The sequence below is a fragment of the Salvelinus fontinalis genome, chromosome 38 (assembly GCF_029448725.1).
Source record: "Salvelinus fontinalis isolate EN_2023a chromosome 38, ASM2944872v1, whole genome shotgun sequence".
NCBI lineage: Eukaryota > Metazoa > Chordata > Actinopteri > Salmoniformes > Salmonidae > Salvelinus > Salvelinus fontinalis.
This window is the reverse complement of record NC_074702.1, coordinates 902,396-922,359: the sequence shown is the minus strand read 5'-3', so window position 1 is coordinate 922,359 and position 19,964 is coordinate 902,396. Positions and strand designations below refer to the sequence as shown.

Here is a 19,964-nt window from a genome sequence, read left to right as displayed (position 1 = left end):
AGGAGACAACTGATCCTCTCAATAAGTAATCAGATCAGAAGAGACAACTGATCCTCTCAATAAGTAATCAGATCAGTAGAGGAAATTAGAAACACACCAATGATTCTTCAGGATGGGGAGTTTTTATTTTCCACAATGCTACAAATCATGAACACAGGTCTCGAGAACAAGAACCAAAACACAAAGCATGCACCAGGTCACAATAATAGTACATTAACAAGTTATTTTTTGAAAAAATAAGACGGTATTGCTTCTCCACACGAAAGGGTGCACAGTATTTGGCATTAACCACACAAGACAAATCGTACTAAAGCGACTACGATTCCACTGGTTAACAGGTGTTGATCTCAATCAACGCATGAGTCTTATTGGTCAGCAGAGGCTAAGGTAGGGTGACCAGTATGAAAGCAACAGGATGTCATTATGCTGGAAAAATACATGTCCTACAAAAGTCTACTTCTTTGTTCATCCCCTTCACCTCATACAGTATGTCCATCAAATATTACACTACTATATTACCCTGCCTTTTGTATTCCATTGAATGTGTGCCGTGGAAAGTGTCAGGACAACAGTGTTTACACTAAAAGGGTTTCTCTAAACCTTCTGCAAAGACAAGAGTTCAAGGGTCACAAACAATACTGATGAAGTCACTAGTCATATGTACCTAACTGTAGTATCTATGCCACAGCAGTCTTTTTCATTTAGAATGTGAAAACTTCTAGTTTGATATGCATCCATTTGACACAATTCAAATTGCTGGCATTTGATTTTGTAGCCTGGTGGAACCAGTATGATCGCTAGCTCATCATTCTATTTCATAGTGAACGCAGCGATCAGGCTGGTTCATCATTCTATTTCATAGGGAACGCAGCGACCAGGCTGGTTCATCATTCTATTTCATAGGGAACGCAGCGATCAGGCTGGTTCATCATTCTATTTCATAGTGAACGCAGCGATCAGGCTGGTTCATCATTCTATTTCATAGTGAATGCAGCGATCAGGCTGGTTCATCATTCTATTTCATAGGGAACGCAGCCATCAGGCTGGTTCATCATTCTATTTCATAGGGAACGCAGCGATCAGGCTGGTTCATCATTCTATTTCATAGTGAACGCAGCGATCAGGCTGGTTCATCATTCTATTTCATGGTTCTATTTCATAGGGAACACAGCGATCAGGCTGGTTCATCATTCTATTTCATAGTGAAGGCAGCGATCAGGCTGATTCATCATTCTATTTCATAGGGAACGCAGCGATCAGGCTGGTTCATCATTCTATTTCATAGGGAACGCAGCGATCAGGCTGGTTCATCATTCTATTTCATAGGGAACGCAGCGACCAGGCTGGTTCATCATTCTATTTCATAGTGAACGCAGCGACCAGGCTGGTTCATCATTCTATTTCATAGTGAACGCAGCGATCAGGCTGGTTCATCATTCTATTTCATAGGGAACGCAGCGATCAGGCTGGTTCATCATTCTATTTCATAGGGAACGCAGCCATCAGGCTGGTTCATCATTCTATTTCATAGGGAACGCAGCGATCAGGCTGGTTCATCATTCTATTTCATAGTGAACGCAGCGATCAGGCTGGTTCCACCAAGCTATTGATTTTTTAGCATCTACGGTCAATGATAATATCACCTGATAATGTCACCCAACTCCTTGGCCACAAATGTCCCCTTTGATATTCTTAGTCTATACATAGTCATTTATAGGATCTCTGAACACTCTGTACACAATTTAACCACAACTTGGTCCTCTTGTCAAAGTGAAGTTGTTTAAGTTTTAATTCCAGTGGTCTGACTACTCTGCCAGAATGCAGGAGCAGAGCAAGTCACTATAACCGAGTCACTAACACAGCAGTTGAAATGAGACATCTGAAATATGTTGTCTGTTTCCTATTGTTAACGGTACAGTAGTAGCATTCCATGACTTCATGCATAAGATACAGCAAGACAAGAAAATCAGGAAGGCAGTCAGTGTCTTAAATGAAGCCATGCAGCCACATGTTTAGAAATATACACTCTCTTACCAACAATATGTTACAACTAGACAAATCTGATGGCAATATAAATCAGTTAAATATTGAAAAGTACAAACCTGAACAACCCAGCTCACCTCTTAGTTTCAGAGGTCCAGCTAATACAACCGACATAGTGTGAACAAATTGTGGAGCGTTATCAAATCGGTGTGTGTGATTTAGATTAATGATTAGGGATAATAATTTCAGGGTCATTTACCTATTATCTTATTTAATATGTTGGGTGTAAATAATTGATGAGGGTTTCAGAATGAACCAGACAAGACGTGGCCTTAGGATATCAAATAATTCTAGCATTATTCTTCTCCTTGTGTTGTAAATACATAAGGTACAGTACCGATGTAACGTCACAGAACGTTGATAAAAGCAAGATTCACAAGAAAGGGAAGTTAAGACTCATAGATAACAAACTTGGTATCTGACAGTAGAATGAACACAAATAAAATGTTATCATTATTCATATGATATACGTAGCTAAAGACAGGAAGACACAGAACTTATATCCTTATATCCTACATATCCTGTTCAAGGTTTAGTTATTTTAAGAACAATTGAAGGCAAACTATGTAGTCGTCAATATGTGTAAACTATGATGAAGTATAAAGGAGAACAGACAGCCAGTAGATGAAGACAGCAGACTTCATTGACCAGAGGAAAGGCAGAAAGTTGATATTGAAGATGGTTTGATCAATATAACAACCTACCAGTATATCTACTTCACCAGTTTATGCCAATAAACATTCAATTAACTCAAAAAGTATGAAATTAAGGATGTATTTCTTCAACTAAAAATGGGAAAAGAAGCTATGGCCTATCTTAAGCAAAGTGCAATCATGTTAAATAATTTGGCGAACCCTTTCATGTGTTTTTCTTGGCATGGTGTTATTCATAGTGCTTATAATACAGATGTCAAGGCCCTATCATAATAAAGAGGTTTCAGGAAATGCAGAGCAGTTGGTTTCCCTTGTTGGTTGGTGGGTTCATTTAACATTTGGCAGTAACTTGCTATCTGTTAGGAATGTACCAGCTGTAAAAATTGATGTAAACAGTTTTCCAGTTCTCACACACAACAAAAAAGAGAGGAACTCAAAACATCCCACTCGCAAAAAGAAAACAAGATGGGTGAGAAAATATGAAATCCTATCTTTTTGTTGTGCTTTCATGGAGTTCTTTCTTTAGAACATTATTATCCTCGTAGTTGGTCTTATGTTTCTGTTTGTTTGTTTCTTTCTACTTTCCTCACACTGGTTTGGCTCTAGAGTGCCCGGCTCCAGGGGGCCCTCCTCCAGAGTGCCCGGCTCCAGGGGGCCCTCCTCCAGAGTGCCCGGCTCCAGGGGGCCCTCCTCCAGAGTGCCCGGCTCCAGGGGGCCCTCCTCCAGAGTGCCCGGCTCCAGGGGGCCCTCCTCCAGAGTGCCCGGCTCCAGGGGGCCCTCCTCCAGAGTGCCCGGCTCCAGGGGGCCCTCCTCCAGAGTGCCCGGCTCCAGGGGGCCCTCCTCCAGAGTGCCCGGCTCCAGGGGGCCCTCCTCCAGGGGGCCCTCCTCCAGAGTGCCCGGCTCCAGGGGGCCCGGTGGGCTTGGTGACTTTCTTCTCGTATGACCCGAGGTGTTTGTATCCGGCGACGTACCCCGATGTGTCCACCATGTCCACGCGACCTGCCTTCCCCTTCCCACGGCCACTCTCGTCAAAACGCTCCTTGTGTGACCCAGTGAACTTGGTCGTGTCCGTCAGACGAGATACGGTCGGAGAAGCCACCGCTCTCTGTGGACAGAAAGAAATGTGAGTTTGTTCTAAGACTCCATCCCAAATAGCACCCTATGCACTACCCAATGGGCCCTGGTCAAAAGTAGTGCACTATAAAGGGATTAGGGTGCCATTTGGGACGCAACCCCGAGTCATACCCAGCAGTAGTTTCTATATACACATCACAGTGGTCAAGAGCATCCTGTCCAGGGGGTGTACTGGTACATCAAGATGCCTCACGCTACAGGAACCCTATGGGCCGTTCTGGCTTGGACAAGGTTTACTTACATTGGTCTGTAGCATACAGTGCATTCGGAAATTATTCAGACCCCTTGACTTTTTCCACATTTTGTTACGTTACAGCCTTATCACAAAATTGATTTTTTTTAAAAATCCCCCCTCATCAACCTACACACAATACCCCATAATGACAAAGCAAAAACTGATTTTTGAAATATCACATTTACATAAGTGTTCAGACCCTCAGTACTTTGTTGAAGCACCTTTGGTAGCGATTACAGCCTCAAGTCTTCTTGGGTATGACGCTACAAGCTTGGCATACCTGTATTTGGGGAGTTTCTCCCATTCTTCTCTGCAGATCTTCTCAAGCTCTGTCAGGTTGGATGGGGAGCGTCGCTGCACAGCTATTTTCAGGTCTTTCCAGAGATGTTCGATCGGGTTCAAGTCCAGGCTCTCGCTGGGCCACTCAAGGACATTCAGAGACCTGTCCAAAGCCACTCCTGCGTTGTCTTGGCTGTGTGCTTAGGGTCGTTGTCCTGTTGGAAGGTGAACATTCGCCCCAGTCTGAGGTCCTGAGTGCTCTGGAGCAGGTTTTCATCAAAGATCTCTCTGTACTTTGCTCTGTTCATCTTTCCCTCGATCCTGACTAGTCTCTCGCTGACAAACCACAGCAAGATGCTTGGTTTCCTCCTGATCAGGTTTCATCAGGTTTCCTCCAGACGTGATGCTTGGCATTCAGGCCAAAGAGTTCAATGTTGGTTTCATCAGACCAGAGAATCTTGTTTCTCATGGCCAGTTTCTCATGGCCAGTCCTTTAGGTGCCTTTGGCAAACTCCAAGCAGGCTGTCATGCCTTTTACTGAGGAGTGGCTTCTGTCTGGCCATTCTACAATAAAGACCTGATTGGTGGAGTGCTGCAGAGATGGTTGTCTTTCTGGAAGGTTCTCCCATCTCCACATAGGAACTCTGGAGCTCTGTCAGAGTGACCATCGGGTTCTAGGTCACCTCCCTGACCAAGGCCCTTCTCCCCTGATTCCTCAGTTTGGCTGGGCGTCTAGTTCTAGGAAGTCTTGGTGGTTCCAAACTTCTTCCATTTAAGAATGATGAAGGTCACTGTGTTCCTGGGGAAATTCAATGCTGCAGAAATTTTTTGTACCCTTCTCCAGATCTGTGCCTCGATACAATCCTGTCTCGGAGCTATACGGACAATTCCTTTGACCTCATGGCTTGTATTTGCTCTGACATGCACTGTCAACTGTGGGACCTTTTATAGACAAATGTGTGCCTTTCCATATCATGTCCAAACAATTGAATTTACAACAGGTGGACTCCAATCAAGTTGTAGAAACATCTCAAGGATGATCAATGGAAACAGGATGCACCTGAGCTCAATTTCAAGTCTCAAAGCAAAGGGTCTGAATACTTATGTAAATAATTTTATATATACACACACAGATTTGCAAACATTTCTAAAAAACATTTTTTTGCTTTGTCATTGTGGAGTATTGTGTGTAGATTGAGTATTTTATTTTAATCAATTTTAGAATAAGTGTAACGAAATGTGGAAAAAGTCAAGGGTCTGAATACTTTCCGAATGTACTGTATCTGTATATGTGTATTTATTCATAATGTACTGTGTATTTATTCATAATGTACTGTGTGTATGTGTATTTATTCAATGTACTGTGTCTGTATATGTGTATTTATTCATAATGTACTGTGTGTATGTGTATTTATTCAATGTACTGTGTCTGTATACGTATATTTATTCATAATGTACTGTGTCTGTATATGTGTATTCATTCATAATGTACTGTATACGTGTATTTATTCATAATGTACTGTGTCTGTATATGTGTATTTATTCATAATGTACTGTGTCTGTATATGTGTATTTATTCATAATGTACTGTGTACATGTATTTATTCATAATGTACTGTGTCTGTATATGTGTATTTATTCATAATGTACTGTATATGTGTATTTATTCATAATGTACTGTGTCTGTATATGTGTATTTATTCATAATGTACTGTATATGTGTATTTATTCATAATGTACTGTGTATGCGTGTATTTATTCATACTGTACTGTGTCTGTATATGTGTATTTATTCATAATGTACTGTATATGTGTATTTATTCATAATGTACTGTGTATACGTGTATTTATTCATAATGTACTGTGTCTGTATATGTGTATTTATTCATAATGTACTGTGTCTGTATATGTGTATTTATTCATAATGTACTGTGTACATGTATTTATTCATAATGTACTGTGTACATGTATTTATTCATAATGTACTGTGTCTGTATATGTGTATTTATTGATAATGTACTGTATATGTGTATTTATTGATAATGTACTGTATATGTGTATTTATTCATAATGGACTGTATATGTGTATTTATTCATAATGTACTGTGTCTGTATATGTGTATTTATTCATAATGTACTGTGTATGTGTATTTATTCATAATGTACTGTGTCTGTATACGCGTATTTATTCATAATGTACTGTGTCTGTATACGTGTATTTATTCATAATGTACTGTATATGTGTATTTATTCATAATGTACTGTGTATACGTGTATTTATTCATAATGTACTGTGTCTGTATATGTGTATTTATTCATAACGTACTGTATATGTGTATTTATTCATAATGTATTGTGTCTGTATATGTGTATTTATTCATAATGTACTGTATATGTGTATTTATTCATAATGTACTGTGTCTGTATACGTATATTTATTCATAATGTACTGTGTCTGTAAACGTGTATTTATTCATAATGTACTGTATCTGTATATGTGTATTTATTCATAATGTACTGTATATGTGTATTTATTCATAATGTATTGTGTCTGTATATGTGTATTTATTCATAATGTACTGTATATGTGTATTTATTCATAATGTACTGTGTCTGTATACGTATATTTATTCATAATGTACTGTGTCTGTAAACGTGTATTTATTCATAATGTACTGTGTCTGTATATTATTTATTCATAATGTACTGTGTCTGTATATGTGTATTTATTCATAATGTACTGTATCTGTATATGTGTATTTATTCATAATGTACAGTGTCTGTATATGTGTATTTATTCATAATGTATGTATTAATATCCGTTGTAACGTCAGTACTATTGGGTGTCATTTCCTGCTGCGTTGGGACCTTACCGTGTCTGTATAGGTGTATGTATTAATATCTGTTGTAACGTCAGTACTATTGGGTGTTATTTCCTGCTGCGTTGGGACCTTACCGTGTCTGTATAGGTGTATGTATTAATATCTGTTGTAACGTCAGTACTATTGGGTGTCATTTCCTGCTGCGTTGGGACCTTACCGTGTCTGTATAGGTGTATGTATTAATATCTGTTGTAACGTCAGTACTATTGGGTGTCATTTCCTGCTGCGTTGGGACCTTACCGTGACTCCTTTAATGACTGGTTTCTTCCCCTCAATCATCCTGAACACCTCCCCCTCTGCCTCCTCTCCCGTTTTCTCCTTGAATCTCTTGCTGGCCAGCTCTCCCACCGCTGCCTTGAACTCGTCAAACGTGATGGTGCGACAGGATTTCTTCCTGAAACGTAGAAACAACAAACCAGCCACTTAGAAATGTCAAAACTACAGATGTCACAGAGTGAAGAGTCTGTGGAACTCAGTGAGAGAATTCTGTTGACCTCTGTCTTCATGTTACATCATAAACATGGGGATGTGTGGCCCAAATCACACCCTTTCACTATTGAGGGCCCTGGTCACAAGTAGTGCACTATACATTTACATTTACATTTAAGTCACTTAGCAGACGCTCTTATCCAGAGCGACTTACAAATTGGTGCATTCACCTTATGATATCCAGTGGAACAACCACTTTACAATATCCACTTTACACTTTACAATATCCACATATCCCTACCGGCCAAACCCTCCCTAACCCGGACCCGGACGACGCTAAGCCAATTGTGCGTCGCCCCACGGACCTCCCGGTCGCGGCCGGCTGCAACAGAGCCTGGGCGTGAACCCAGAGACTCTGGTGGCGCAGCTAGACCACTGCTCCACCCGGAAGGTCATACTCTAGATTAGTTAGAGTATGTTTTGCAGTATTCTGTGGGTCAGTGTGTTATGATTTGTTAGGGAGGAAAGACGCTCTGTGACCTCCGTGAGAGATAAGCTTCCCTCCTAAAACCATGAGTCATTCAGTATAGATTCTTTATATTAAAAGGGGGTTGCCATTCAAAACAGACTTATATTATATCTCTGTCATTCTTCCCTTGGACCCTCAGTGTTTTAATCACTCACTATACAAGGGAATAGGGTGCCATTCGAGACATGATTTAGCTTGTCATTTTAATGCCCCTCATCACAGTTTGAGAGTGTCAAAGGAGAATCGACCACACTGTATACAAAGCCATGAGATAGCATCAACATGTCAGCTATCTGATGGCCCTGCTGTCTGATGGCCCTGCTGTGTGATAGCATCAACATGTCAGCTATCTGATGGCCCTGCTGTCTGATGGCCCTGCTGTCTGATGGCCCTGCTGTCTGATAGCATCAACATGTCAGCTATCTGATGGCCCTGCTGTCTGATGGCCCTGCTGTGTGATGGCATCAACATGTCAGCTGTCTGATGGCCCTGCTGTCTGATGGCCCTGCTGTGTGATAGCATCAACATGTCAGCTGTCTGATGGCCCTGCTGTGTGATAGCATCAACATGTCAGCTATCTGATGGCCCTGCTGTCTGATGGCCCTGCTGTGTGATGGCCCTGCTGTCTGATGGCCCTGCTGTCTGATGGCCCTGCTGTGTGATAGCATCAACATGTCAGCTATCTGATGGCCCTGCTGTCTGATGGCCCTGCTGTGTGATGGCCCTGCTGTCTGATGGCCCTGCTGTCTGATGGCCCTGCTGTGTGATGGCCCTGCTGTCTGATGGCCCTGCTGTCTGATGGCCCTGCTGTCTGATGGCCCTGCTGTGTGATAACATCAACATGTCAGCTATCTGATGGCCCTGCTGTGTGATAGCATCAACATGTCAGCTATCTGATGGCCCTGCTGTGTGATGGCCCTGCTGTGTGATGGCCCTGCTGTGTGATAGCATCAACATGTCAGCTATCTGATGGCCCTGCTGTGTGATGGCCCTGCTGTCTGATGGGCCTGCTGTGTGATAGCATCAACATGTCAGCTGTCTGATGGCCCTGCTGTGTGATAGCATCAACATGTCAGCTATCTGATGGCCCTGCTGTGTGATGGCCCTGCTGTGTGATAGCATCAACATGTCAGCTATCTGATGGCCCTGCTGTGTGATAGCATCAACATGTCAGCTATCTGATGGCCCTGCTGTCTGATGGCCCTGCTGTGTGATAGCATCAACATGTCAGCTATCTGATGGCCCTGCTGTGTGATAGCATCAACATGTCAGCTGTCTGATGGCCCTGCTGTCTGATGGCCCTGCTGTGTGATAGCATCAACATGTCAGCTATCTGATGGCCCTGCTGTGTGATAGCATCAACATGTCAGCTATCTGATGGCCCTGCTGTGTGATAGCATCAACATGTCAGCTATCTGATGGCCCTGCTGTGTGATAGCATCAACATGTCAGCTATCTGATGGCCCTGCTGTCTGATGGCCCTGCTGTCTGATGGCCCTGCTGTGTGATAGCATCAACATGTCAGCTATCTGATGGCCCTGCTGTGTGATGGCCCTGCTGTCTGATGGGCCTGCTGTGTGATAGCATCAACATGTCAGCTGTCTGATGGCCCTGCTGTGTGATGGCCCTGCTGTCTGATGGCCCTGCTGTGTGATGGCCCTGCTGTCTGATGGCCCTGCTGTCTGATGGCCCTGCTGTGTGATAACATCAACATGTCAGCTATCTGATGGCCCTGCTGTGTGATAGCATCAACATGTCAGCTATCTGATGGCCCTGCTGTGTGATGGCCCTGCTGTGTGATGGCCCTGCTGTGTGATAGCATCAACATGTCAGCTATCTGATGGCCCTGCTGTGTGATAGCATCAACATGTCAGCTATCTGATGGCCCTGCTGTGTGATAGCATCAACATGTCAGCTGTCTGATGGCCCTGCTGTCTGATGGCCCTGCTGTGTGATAGCATCAACATGTCAGCTATCTGATGGCCCTGCTATGTGATAGCATCAATATGTCAGCTGTCTGATGGCCCTGCTGTCTGATAACATCAACATGTCAGCTATCTGATGGCCCTGCTGTGTGATGGCCCTGCTGTGTGATAACATCAACATGTCAGCTATCTGATGGCCCTGCTGTGTGAGGGCCCTGCTGTGTGATAGCATCAACATGTGAGCTGTCTGATGGCCCTGCTGTGTGATAACATCAACATGTGAGCTGTCTGATGGCCCTGCTGTGTGATAACATCAATATGTCAGCTGTCTGATGGCGCTGCTGTGTGATAACATCAACATGTGAGCTGTCTGATGGCCCTGCTGTGTGATAACATCAACATGTGAGCTGTCTGATGGCCCTGCTGTGTGATAACATCAATATGTCAGCTGTCTGATGGCCCTGCTGTGTGATAGCATCAACATGTGAGCTGTCTGATGGCCCTGCTGTGTGATGGCCCTGCTGTGTGATAGCATCAACATGTCAGCTATCTGATGGCGCTGCTGTCTGATGGCCCTGCTGTGTGATAGCATCAACATGTCAGCTATCTGATGGCCCTGCTGTGTGATGGCCCTGCTGTGTGATAGCATCAACATGTCAGCTATCTGATGGCCCTGCTGTGTGATAGCATCAACATGTCAGCTATCTGATGGCCCTGCTGTCTGATGGCCCTGCTGTCTGATGGCCCTGCTGTGTGATAGCATCAACATGTCAGCTGTCTGATGGCCCTGCTGTCTGATGGCCCTGCTGTGTGATAACATCAACATGTCAGCTATCTGATGGCCCTGCTGTGTGATGGCCCTGCTGTGTGATGGCCCTGCTGTCTGATGGCCCTGCTGTCTGATGGCCCTGCTGTGTGATAGCATCAACATGTCAGCTGTCTGATGGCCCTGCTGTCTGATGGCCCTGCTGTGTGATAACATCAACATGTCAGCTATCTGATGGCCCTGCTGTCTGATGGCCCTGCTGTGTGATAGCATCAACATGTCAGCTATCTGATGGCCCTGCTGTCTGATGGGCCTGCTGTGTGATAGCATCAACATGTCAGCTGTCTGATGGGCCTGCTGTGTGATAGCATCAACATGTCAGCTGTCTGATGGCCCTGCTGCGTGTACAGCTGCGTGATGGTGTGCTCTACAGACAGACACAGAGCATCTCAGGCGCTGCCTGGACAGAGACAGACGATGTGTTTATGTGTGAAAGTGAACTTCTCGGCTACAGAGTTTTTAGATTTTCTGCTGTTCCATGTTCTGCTTTCTACTAGGGCTGCGTCCCAAATGGCAGCCTCAAATAGGACCCTATTCCCTAAATGATGCATTACTTTCAACCAGGGTCCATTTGGTACTCAGCCTAGAAGTCATCAACATGATGTCAGGTGTTATTATAGCTCAACCAATCACATCCACCCCTCCAAGGGGCCATGCGTACGGCTGTTTAAACTGACTATACACCATTCTGCTTCTCCGTTCAGGCGTCGTCGTGCATAGTAACACAAATACAAACAACCATTGCTGTGGTGATAAATCTGCAAAACAAAAGGCCATAAAGCCAAACAGTCTCCCCGGGTAACCTGCTGTCATAGCAGCAAGCTACAGTAAACAGTCTCCCCGGGTAACCTGCTGTCATAGCAGCAAGCTCCAGTAAACAGGCGTGTTTGGGGTTATTCATTTGACTCCTTCAGTGACTGATTCTGTTTGGGCGATCCGTCAGTGTTGAACAGTTGAGAGCTCCATTCCTCCGGGCCTGTTCCATGCTGTCTAATGTCAGATGGGACATAGGACTTCCAGCTGGCACGTTGTGTCTGAGGAGAGGAGGAGGACGGCTCTGTGTCTTCTGGAAACCAATTAAAATGACCCTTTCAGGAGCATGCTAAGGAATCAGACATATCAAACAGCATGTACCAAGCGTAGGAGTGCTTTTTTTAGGATCAGTTTTCCCTTTTAGATCACGATACATTTATTTTGTATTTATTTCACCTTTCTTTAACCAGGTAGTGACCTGGCCAAGATAAAGCAAAGCAGTGCGACACAAACAACAACACAGAGTTACACATGGAATAAACAATCATACAGTCAATAATACAATAGAAAAAGTCTATATACAGTGTGTGCAAATGAGGTAAGAGAAGGAGGTAAGGCAATAAATAGGCCATAGTGGCGAAATAATTACAATATAGCAATTAAACACTGGAGTGATAGATGTGCAGAAGATGAATGTGCAAGTAGAGATACTGGGGTGCAAAGGAGCAAAATAAATAAATAACAGTATGGGGATGAGGTAGATCAGGGGTCGGGAACCTTTTTGACTAAGAGAGCCATGAAAGCAAAAAAATTGGAAATTTATTTCAGTGACAGCCATATAATATATTTTAAAAGTGAATTCAACTAAATGTCAGTATAATAAGCCTCTGAATTTGTCGAAGTGCCGCTTTACATTCGACCGTTTCATCGATGTAATTCTGTCATTGCAAATTAGACACACCGCAGAACCTGCTCTCTCCACAAAGGTGAATTCTTCGGTCCATTCGTCCTGAAATGTACGATACTCGTCATCTTTTTTTATTTTCGCCATCTTCTTCGTCGTCGAAGGGTTAGCTTTGAGCTAATGACCGAGCAGACTGATTCAAAAGGAGGCGTTTACCTGTTTTACCTAGCAACGGCCAACGTAGGCCAGTATCATTTAATTAAAATAATGGACAATTGCTCCTGCAGCCCTGAACAGGACATGAGAAGTGAAAAATCGATGGATGGATTAAAACAAGTGAGAATAGGCCTCCCGGGTGGCGCAGTGGTCTAGGGCACTGCATCGCAGTGCTAGCTCCGCCACCAGAGTCTCTGGGTTCGCGCCCAGGCTCTGTCGCAGCCGGCCGCGACCGGGAGGTCCGTGGGGCGACGCACAATTGGCTTTGCTTCGCCTGGGTTATGGAGGGTTTGGCCGGTAGGGATATCCTTGTCTCATCGCGCTCCAGCGACTCCTGTGGCGGGCCGGGCGCAGTGCGCGCTAGCCAAGGGGGCAGGTGCACGGTGTTTCCTCCGACACATTGGTGCGGCTGGCTTCCGGGTTGGAGGTGCGCTGTGTTAAGAAGCAGTGCAGCTTGGTTGGGTTGTGCTTCGGAGGACGCATGGCTTTCGACCTTCGTCTCTCCCGAGCCCGTACGGGAGTTGTAGTGATGAGACAAGATAGTAATTACTAGCGATTGGATACCACGAAAATTGGGGAGAAAAGGGGATAAAATAAAATAAAATAAAAAAATAATAAAGTGAGAATATTTTGTTTTATCTGCGAGCCAGATGCAATCATCAAAAGAGCCACACCTGGCTCGGGAGCCATAGGTTCCCGACCCCTGAGGTAGATGGATGGGCTATTTACAGATGGGCTATGTACAGGAGCAGTGATCTGTGGGCTGCTCTGACAAATAAGGACAGGGGGGGACCTGATCCTAGATCAGATCTATGGTGGGGGCTGGTTGGGACAAATCATTCAATTGACAATTGAGTGGCTAGCCGATTGGTAAGCCTTTCGGTTCTAGACTGTGCGGATATAGTTTTTATACCGTGTTAAAGATGGGATGGGACTTAATTTTTTACTTTCTCATGTTTTTACTGGAGAAAAAAAAACGTGAAAATAAAATATCTATCCAGCTGCCTGGCTCAACACAGTAGGGTTGGGGTAGGCAGTAGACACCATAGTGCTGAACTAAAGCAGGTCCAGCCTGGTCTCATAAACTGAACGCAACATAGTAAAGATAAATCCGTGACACTCAAATTAGTATGATATGTTGTTTGGTATGGTTACATAAGACAGATGATTACTTAAGGCAAAAATGAAAGTAGGGTGGTTTGGTTGCGGTAGATGGGTGGGTGTATAACGCGAACATCTAGTAACCCAAAGGTTGTGAGTTCGATTTCTCATCACGAACAACTTTAGCATTTTAGCAACTTTTCAACTACTTACTACTTTTTTTGCTACTTTGCAACTACTTAGCATGCTAGTTGATCCTTCCCCTAACCTTAACCCTTTAACCTAACTTTAACCCTAACCCCTAGCCTAGCTAATGTTAGCCAGCTAGCTAACATTAGCCACCTATCTAGAATTCGTAGCATATCCTACATTATGCAAATTCGGTAACATATTGTACACTTTGCACATTCGTAACATATAATACGAATTGTAATTCGTAACATACACTACATGGCCAAAAGTATGTGGACACCCCTTCAAATTAGTGGATTCGGATATTTCAGCCACACCCGTTGCAGACAAGTGTATAAAATCAAGCACACAGCCATGCAATCTCCATATACAAACATTGGCAGTAGAATGGCCCATACTCAGTGACATTCAACATGGCACCGTCATAGGATGCCACCTTTCCAACAAATCAGTTTGTCAAATGTCTGCACTGCTAGAGCTGCAACGGTCAACTGTACGTGCTGTTATTGTGAAGTGGAAACGTCTAGGAGCAACAACGGCTCAGCTGCGAAGTGGTAGGCCACACAAGCTCGAAGAACGGGACCGCCGAGTGCTGAAGTGCGTAGAGCGTAAAAATCATTGGTTACAAGTAGGGTTGCAAAGGGTCGGAAACTTTCCGGAAATTTTCCACGGGAAGTCAAGCCCAGGAATTAGGGGAATTTTGCTTAAATTCATCAAAAAAGTTAGCTTATAACAGTGAACCTTTTTTTGTGGGATACACATAAGGCAATTCTAGGTCTTGTGGCATATTTTGGTTAAACTATCCGCAATTCAATGGAATGTTGAATTGCAACCCTCTGCATGCACAGTGCATTCTTCCATCACATGTACAGCTGATTCTCATGATCTTGCACACTAAGGAGATGCTATTGAGCCCACACTACTAAACTGTCTGAGCCAAGGACTACATGTTTTCTGGTGAGTTTTGATTACAATACTGGGTGGGGTGAATATATTTTATATGACAAACATAATTTTTTGTTAACTAATAAATAGTAGCCTACAGCAAAGTGTGTTTAAATCATTTCTAACTTGTTAACAATTTCTGCTAGTTAGTTTTTGCTACCATGTGGGTTTTAGCTTGAGCCTGCTAACTGAGGAGTGTTAATTCACCTGTTTCCATAAACATGTATCTTACAAAGGAGTTGTTTAATCTAACTGCTTAACTATTTATCTGTACATGGAATTGTATTTTTGTTTTTTTTTACAGGGAAATGCCACATATGATGGATGTGTGGAGACATTTCACTGCAGCTAATGTAGAAGGAAAATCTGTGTACATTTGCAAGTACTGTGCCAAATCACATGTGAAGAATGCAACAAAGACGCATAATCATCTGGCCAAGTGCATACAGTTCCCTCAGCGCTCACAACAAGCAACCTCTAACAAAAGTCCCTCTACTTCTATTTGAGCAGAAAATGATGAATCAGACACCTTATCTACAGCAACAGCTCATGGTCCTCCTGGAATTAGAAGTTTTGTTGACTCAATGGAGGAACGTAGTCAGAGAAATGCTGATGAATGTCTTGCTCGAGCTGTGTATGCAACTCGTTCACCTCTGATGCTCACAGGCAATGTGTATTGGAAGAGATTTCTGAATGTTCTTCTCCCAGCATACAGTCCTCCAACCAGACATGCTTTAGCTACTCATTTGCTGGATGCAGAGTTCAACAGAGTTCAAGTGAAGGTCAAGCAAATAATAGAGAAAGCAGACTTGCAATCATCTCTGATGGGTGGCCAAATGTTTGTGGGCAAGGAATAATTAACTACATCATCTCCACCCCTCAACCAGTATTCTACAAGAGCACAGACACAAGGGATGATGGACACACCGGTCTCTACATTTCAGATGCGCTAAAGGCAGTCATCAATAACCTTGGACCACAGAAGGTATTTGCACTGGTGACAGACAATACTGCAAAATATGAATGCTGCTTGGTCTAAAGTGGAGAAGTCCTACCCTCACATCACACCCATTGGCTGTGCTGCTCCTCAAGGACATGATGGCACTGAAAACAATGGATACACTCTACAAGAGAGCCAAGGAAATGGTTAGGTATGTGAAGGGTCATCAAGTTATAGCAGCAGTCTACCTCACCAAGCAAAGTGAGAAGAATAAGAGCACCACATTGAAGCTGCCCAGCAACACCCGTTGGGGAAGTGTTGTCATCATGTTTGACACTCTCCTGGAGGGGAAGGAGTCTCTCCAAGAAATGGCCATATCACAGTCTGCCGGTATGGACAGCCCCATCAAGAGGATCCTCCTGGATGATGAATTTTGGGAGAGAGTGGTAAGCAGCCTGAAACTCCTGAAACCTATAGCAGTAGCCATTGCACTGATTGAGGGAGACAATGCCATCCTGTCTGATGTTCAGAGAAGAGAAGAAATCCGTACTGCCCTGCCCACTTCACTGTTGCTCCAAGCAGAATAAACTGCAGTTCTGTAATACATCAAAAAGTGTGAAGACTTCTGCCTGAAGCCCAAACACGCCGCAGCGTACATGTTGGACCCCAAGTATGCTGGCAAGAGCATCCTGTCTGGTGCAGAGATCAACAAGGCCTATGGTGTCATCACTACCGTGTCTTGCCACCTTGGCCTGGATGAAAGCAAGGTTCTTGGTAGTCTGGCGAAGTACACTTCCAAGGAAGGGCTTTGGGATGGAGACGCAATATGGCAGTCGTGCCAACATATCTCATCAGCCACCTGGTGGAAGGGACTTTGTGGATCTGAGGCTCTTTCCCCTGATGCCTCCATCACCCTCCAAATCCTGATAATCCTACTAACAGCAGCCACCTCAGAGCGTAACTTGTCCTTGTTTGGGAACACACACCAAAGCACGCAACGCAACAAGCTGACCAATACAAGGGTTGAAAAATTGGTGGCCATCCGGGCAAATGTGAGGCTTTTTGAGCCTGACAACGAGCCATCCTCAACAAGGTTGGAAAGTGACAGTGAAGATGAGGCTGATGTTCAAGAGGTGTGCATTGAGGTGGTCCAGGGAGAAGACATGGAAGCCTGAGAGGAAGACAACCAAAGCTTTAGTTTCTAGACTATCATTTTACAGATTTATGTTGAAAACATTTTTGGGAGATGCGATGGATCATTGGGGATCATTCAATATTCCCTTTCTTTTGTTGTTCATCCCATGTGAAGAGTCAACTAATTTAATGAAAGTTAAATTCGTAACTAAATTATATATCTTTTTTCTATTGGAAGGATTTAATCATGTGCAATTATGTCTACTTATGATACAGTAAAAGGTTTATGTTTCTGTCTCCATATGATATGGTAAATATATCCAATGCAAAAAACGAGAACGCTACCTGCCCTAATGCATTGTGCCAACTGTAAAGTTTAGTGGAGGAGGAATAAGGGTTCAGTCTAGGCCCCTTAGTTCCAGTGAGGTGAAATCTTAATGTTACAGCATACAATGACATTCTAGATGATTCTGTGCTTCCAACTTAGTGGCACCCGTTTGGGGAAGGCCCTTTCCTGTTTCAGCATGTTAATGCCACCTAGCACAAAGCTGTTTGTTGAGATCGGTGTGGAAGAACTTGATTGGCCGACACAGAGCCCTGACCTCAACTCCATCCAACACCTTTGGGATAAATTGGAACACCGACTGCGAGCCAGGCCTAATCGCCCAACATCCATGCCCGACCTCACTAATGCTTTTGTGGCTGAATGGAAGCAAGTCCCTGCAGCAATGTTCCAACATCTGGTGGAAAGCCTTCCCAGAAGAGTGGAGGCTGTTATAGCAGCAAAGGGGGAACCAACTCCATATTAATAATGCCCATGATTTTGGAATGAGATAATTCGACAAGCAGGTGTCAACATTATTTTGGTCATGTAGTGTAGTGTATCATATGAAATGGGTGATGGACATCCACAAATAATAAATACCATACGAAATTAAACATCATATTAAATGGAGTGTCTCGGCTTTACGTACAGAATAATACGAAATGCTCTGAGTCCAGGTTGTCTAGTCAGTGAGAGGGAAGATCTTCACTGGCATGAAATGGCATGACAACAGAGCCTCATTACATAGGCTATAGCATGTCAGAGAAACCCAGTGGTACAGTAGACAACTTCCACCCTGAATAAATGTGGATTTAACTGAGCCATATAGTCATCAGAGAGTGACCATCGTTGAATTCTTCATGTCCTAGCTAGCGCTGTGTGAGCTCTGACTCTCTGATTCAAAGAATTCATCTGCATCATGTCTGGCATGGTGGCACGCACGCCTCCCCAGCTCAGCTCATGTCTGGCATGGTGGCACGCACGCCTCCCCAGCTCAGCTCTGCTCATGCCTCAGAAACAGCTCAGAACACATTCCCTCCCCCACAAAACTCTGCTCTCTCTCTCTCTAACATATGCATTTCCACTGTAGGCCTACATCACTGCTCTACTGAACACACAACTGACAACAGCAGCCTTTTCTTCAGTTTTAAAGCTAATTTCCTGCAATTGTACACATTATGCCATGCAGATGTTGCAGTTTTAACGTACATTTCGGCCATGGAGCTAGGTTCCTGCATTTATAAACATTTTGCAAATGGCTAATGCTGTGTTGTTTTTTGTTGCTGAAACATAATAACAAAATGAATACTGCTAAATTCATTGTTTTGGGAATTTTCAGTTGTCAGTGTGGTAGTGAATGGCCTGCTCTCTCCCCTCGCTCCAGCCACAGTACTGGTCTGTTCTGACGCTGTCTAGCAGAATCATCTTTATTCTCAGGGCTCAGTCAGGATGAAGCAAATCACTTCATTAAAGCTTCATACTTGAGCAAACAACACCCCCCCCCCCCCCCCCCCCCAAAATATGACTACACGTAAAACAGACTGCCCTGTCCTGTCATTTAGCTTCATGCTTTCTAGATACACCTTCCTTCACCTGCATTTAGAGCACAATACTCATGATCAACACGACAGATGCCTTTCAAAGCATACAGAACATATATCTTAACCATTCAATACCCAACACAGAACATAGGAACACAGAACCGCACAACAAGCACGGTTCAGTCAGTGTGTGTTGTTATTGGGGTCATTCTACTAGAAATGACCTGGACCCTGTGGTAGTAGAGGATGACAACTACCTCAGGCATCTGGGGAAACAGCAGAGCGAACAATCCTGCCCCGGACTGTTACCGAGGGCAACAACCGCCCACAACATGACTGTTACCGAGGGCAACTACCCCACAACAACATGACTGTTACCGAGGGCAACAACCCCCCACAACATGACTGTACCCGAGGGCAACAACCCCACAACAACATGACTGTTACTGAGGGCAACAACCCTACAAAAACATGACTGTACCCGAGGGCAACAACCCCCCACAACATGACTGTTACCGAGGGCAACAACCCCACAACAACATGACTGTTACTGAGGGCAACAACCCCCCACAACATGACTGTTACTGAGGGCAACAACCCCACAACAACATGACTGTTACTGAGGGCAACAACCGCCCCACAACATGACTGTTACAAAGGGCAACAAACCCCCACAACATGACTGTTACCGAGGGCAACAACCCCACAACCTCATGACTGTTACCAAGGGCAACAACCCCCCACAACATGACTGTTACTGAGGGGAACAACCCCCCACAACATGACTGTTACTGAGGGCAACAACCCCCCACAACATGACTGTTACTGAGGGGCAACAACCCACCACAACATGACTGTTACTGAGGGGAACAACCCCCCACAACATGACTGTTACTGAGGGGCAACAACCCACCACAACATGACTGTTACTGAGGGCAACAACCCCCCCACAACATGACTGTTACCAAGGGCAACAAC

At 44.1% G+C, this 19,964-nt stretch overlaps 1 protein-coding gene across 4 annotated transcripts in view; it reads right to left on the bottom strand.

Annotated features, from left to right (window-relative positions):
- Positions 1-103: 103 nt before the first annotated feature.
- The window catches only part of LOC129837846 (tubulin polymerization-promoting protein), a 40,274-nt gene continuing 20,413 nt past the window's right edge, over positions 104-19,964 (bottom strand). For all 4 annotated transcript variants that reach the window (XM_055904319.1, XM_055904317.1, XM_055904318.1 and 1 more), the window contains 2 exons: positions 7,467-7,620; positions 104-3,801 (listed from right to left, as the gene is read on the bottom strand). In XM_055904319.1, coding sequence (XP_055760294.1) covers positions 3,283-3,801; positions 7,467-7,620 — 673 coding nt within the window. In that variant the 3' untranslated portion in view covers positions 104-3,282. The remainder of the gene's footprint in view (positions 3,802-7,466; positions 7,621-19,964) is intronic.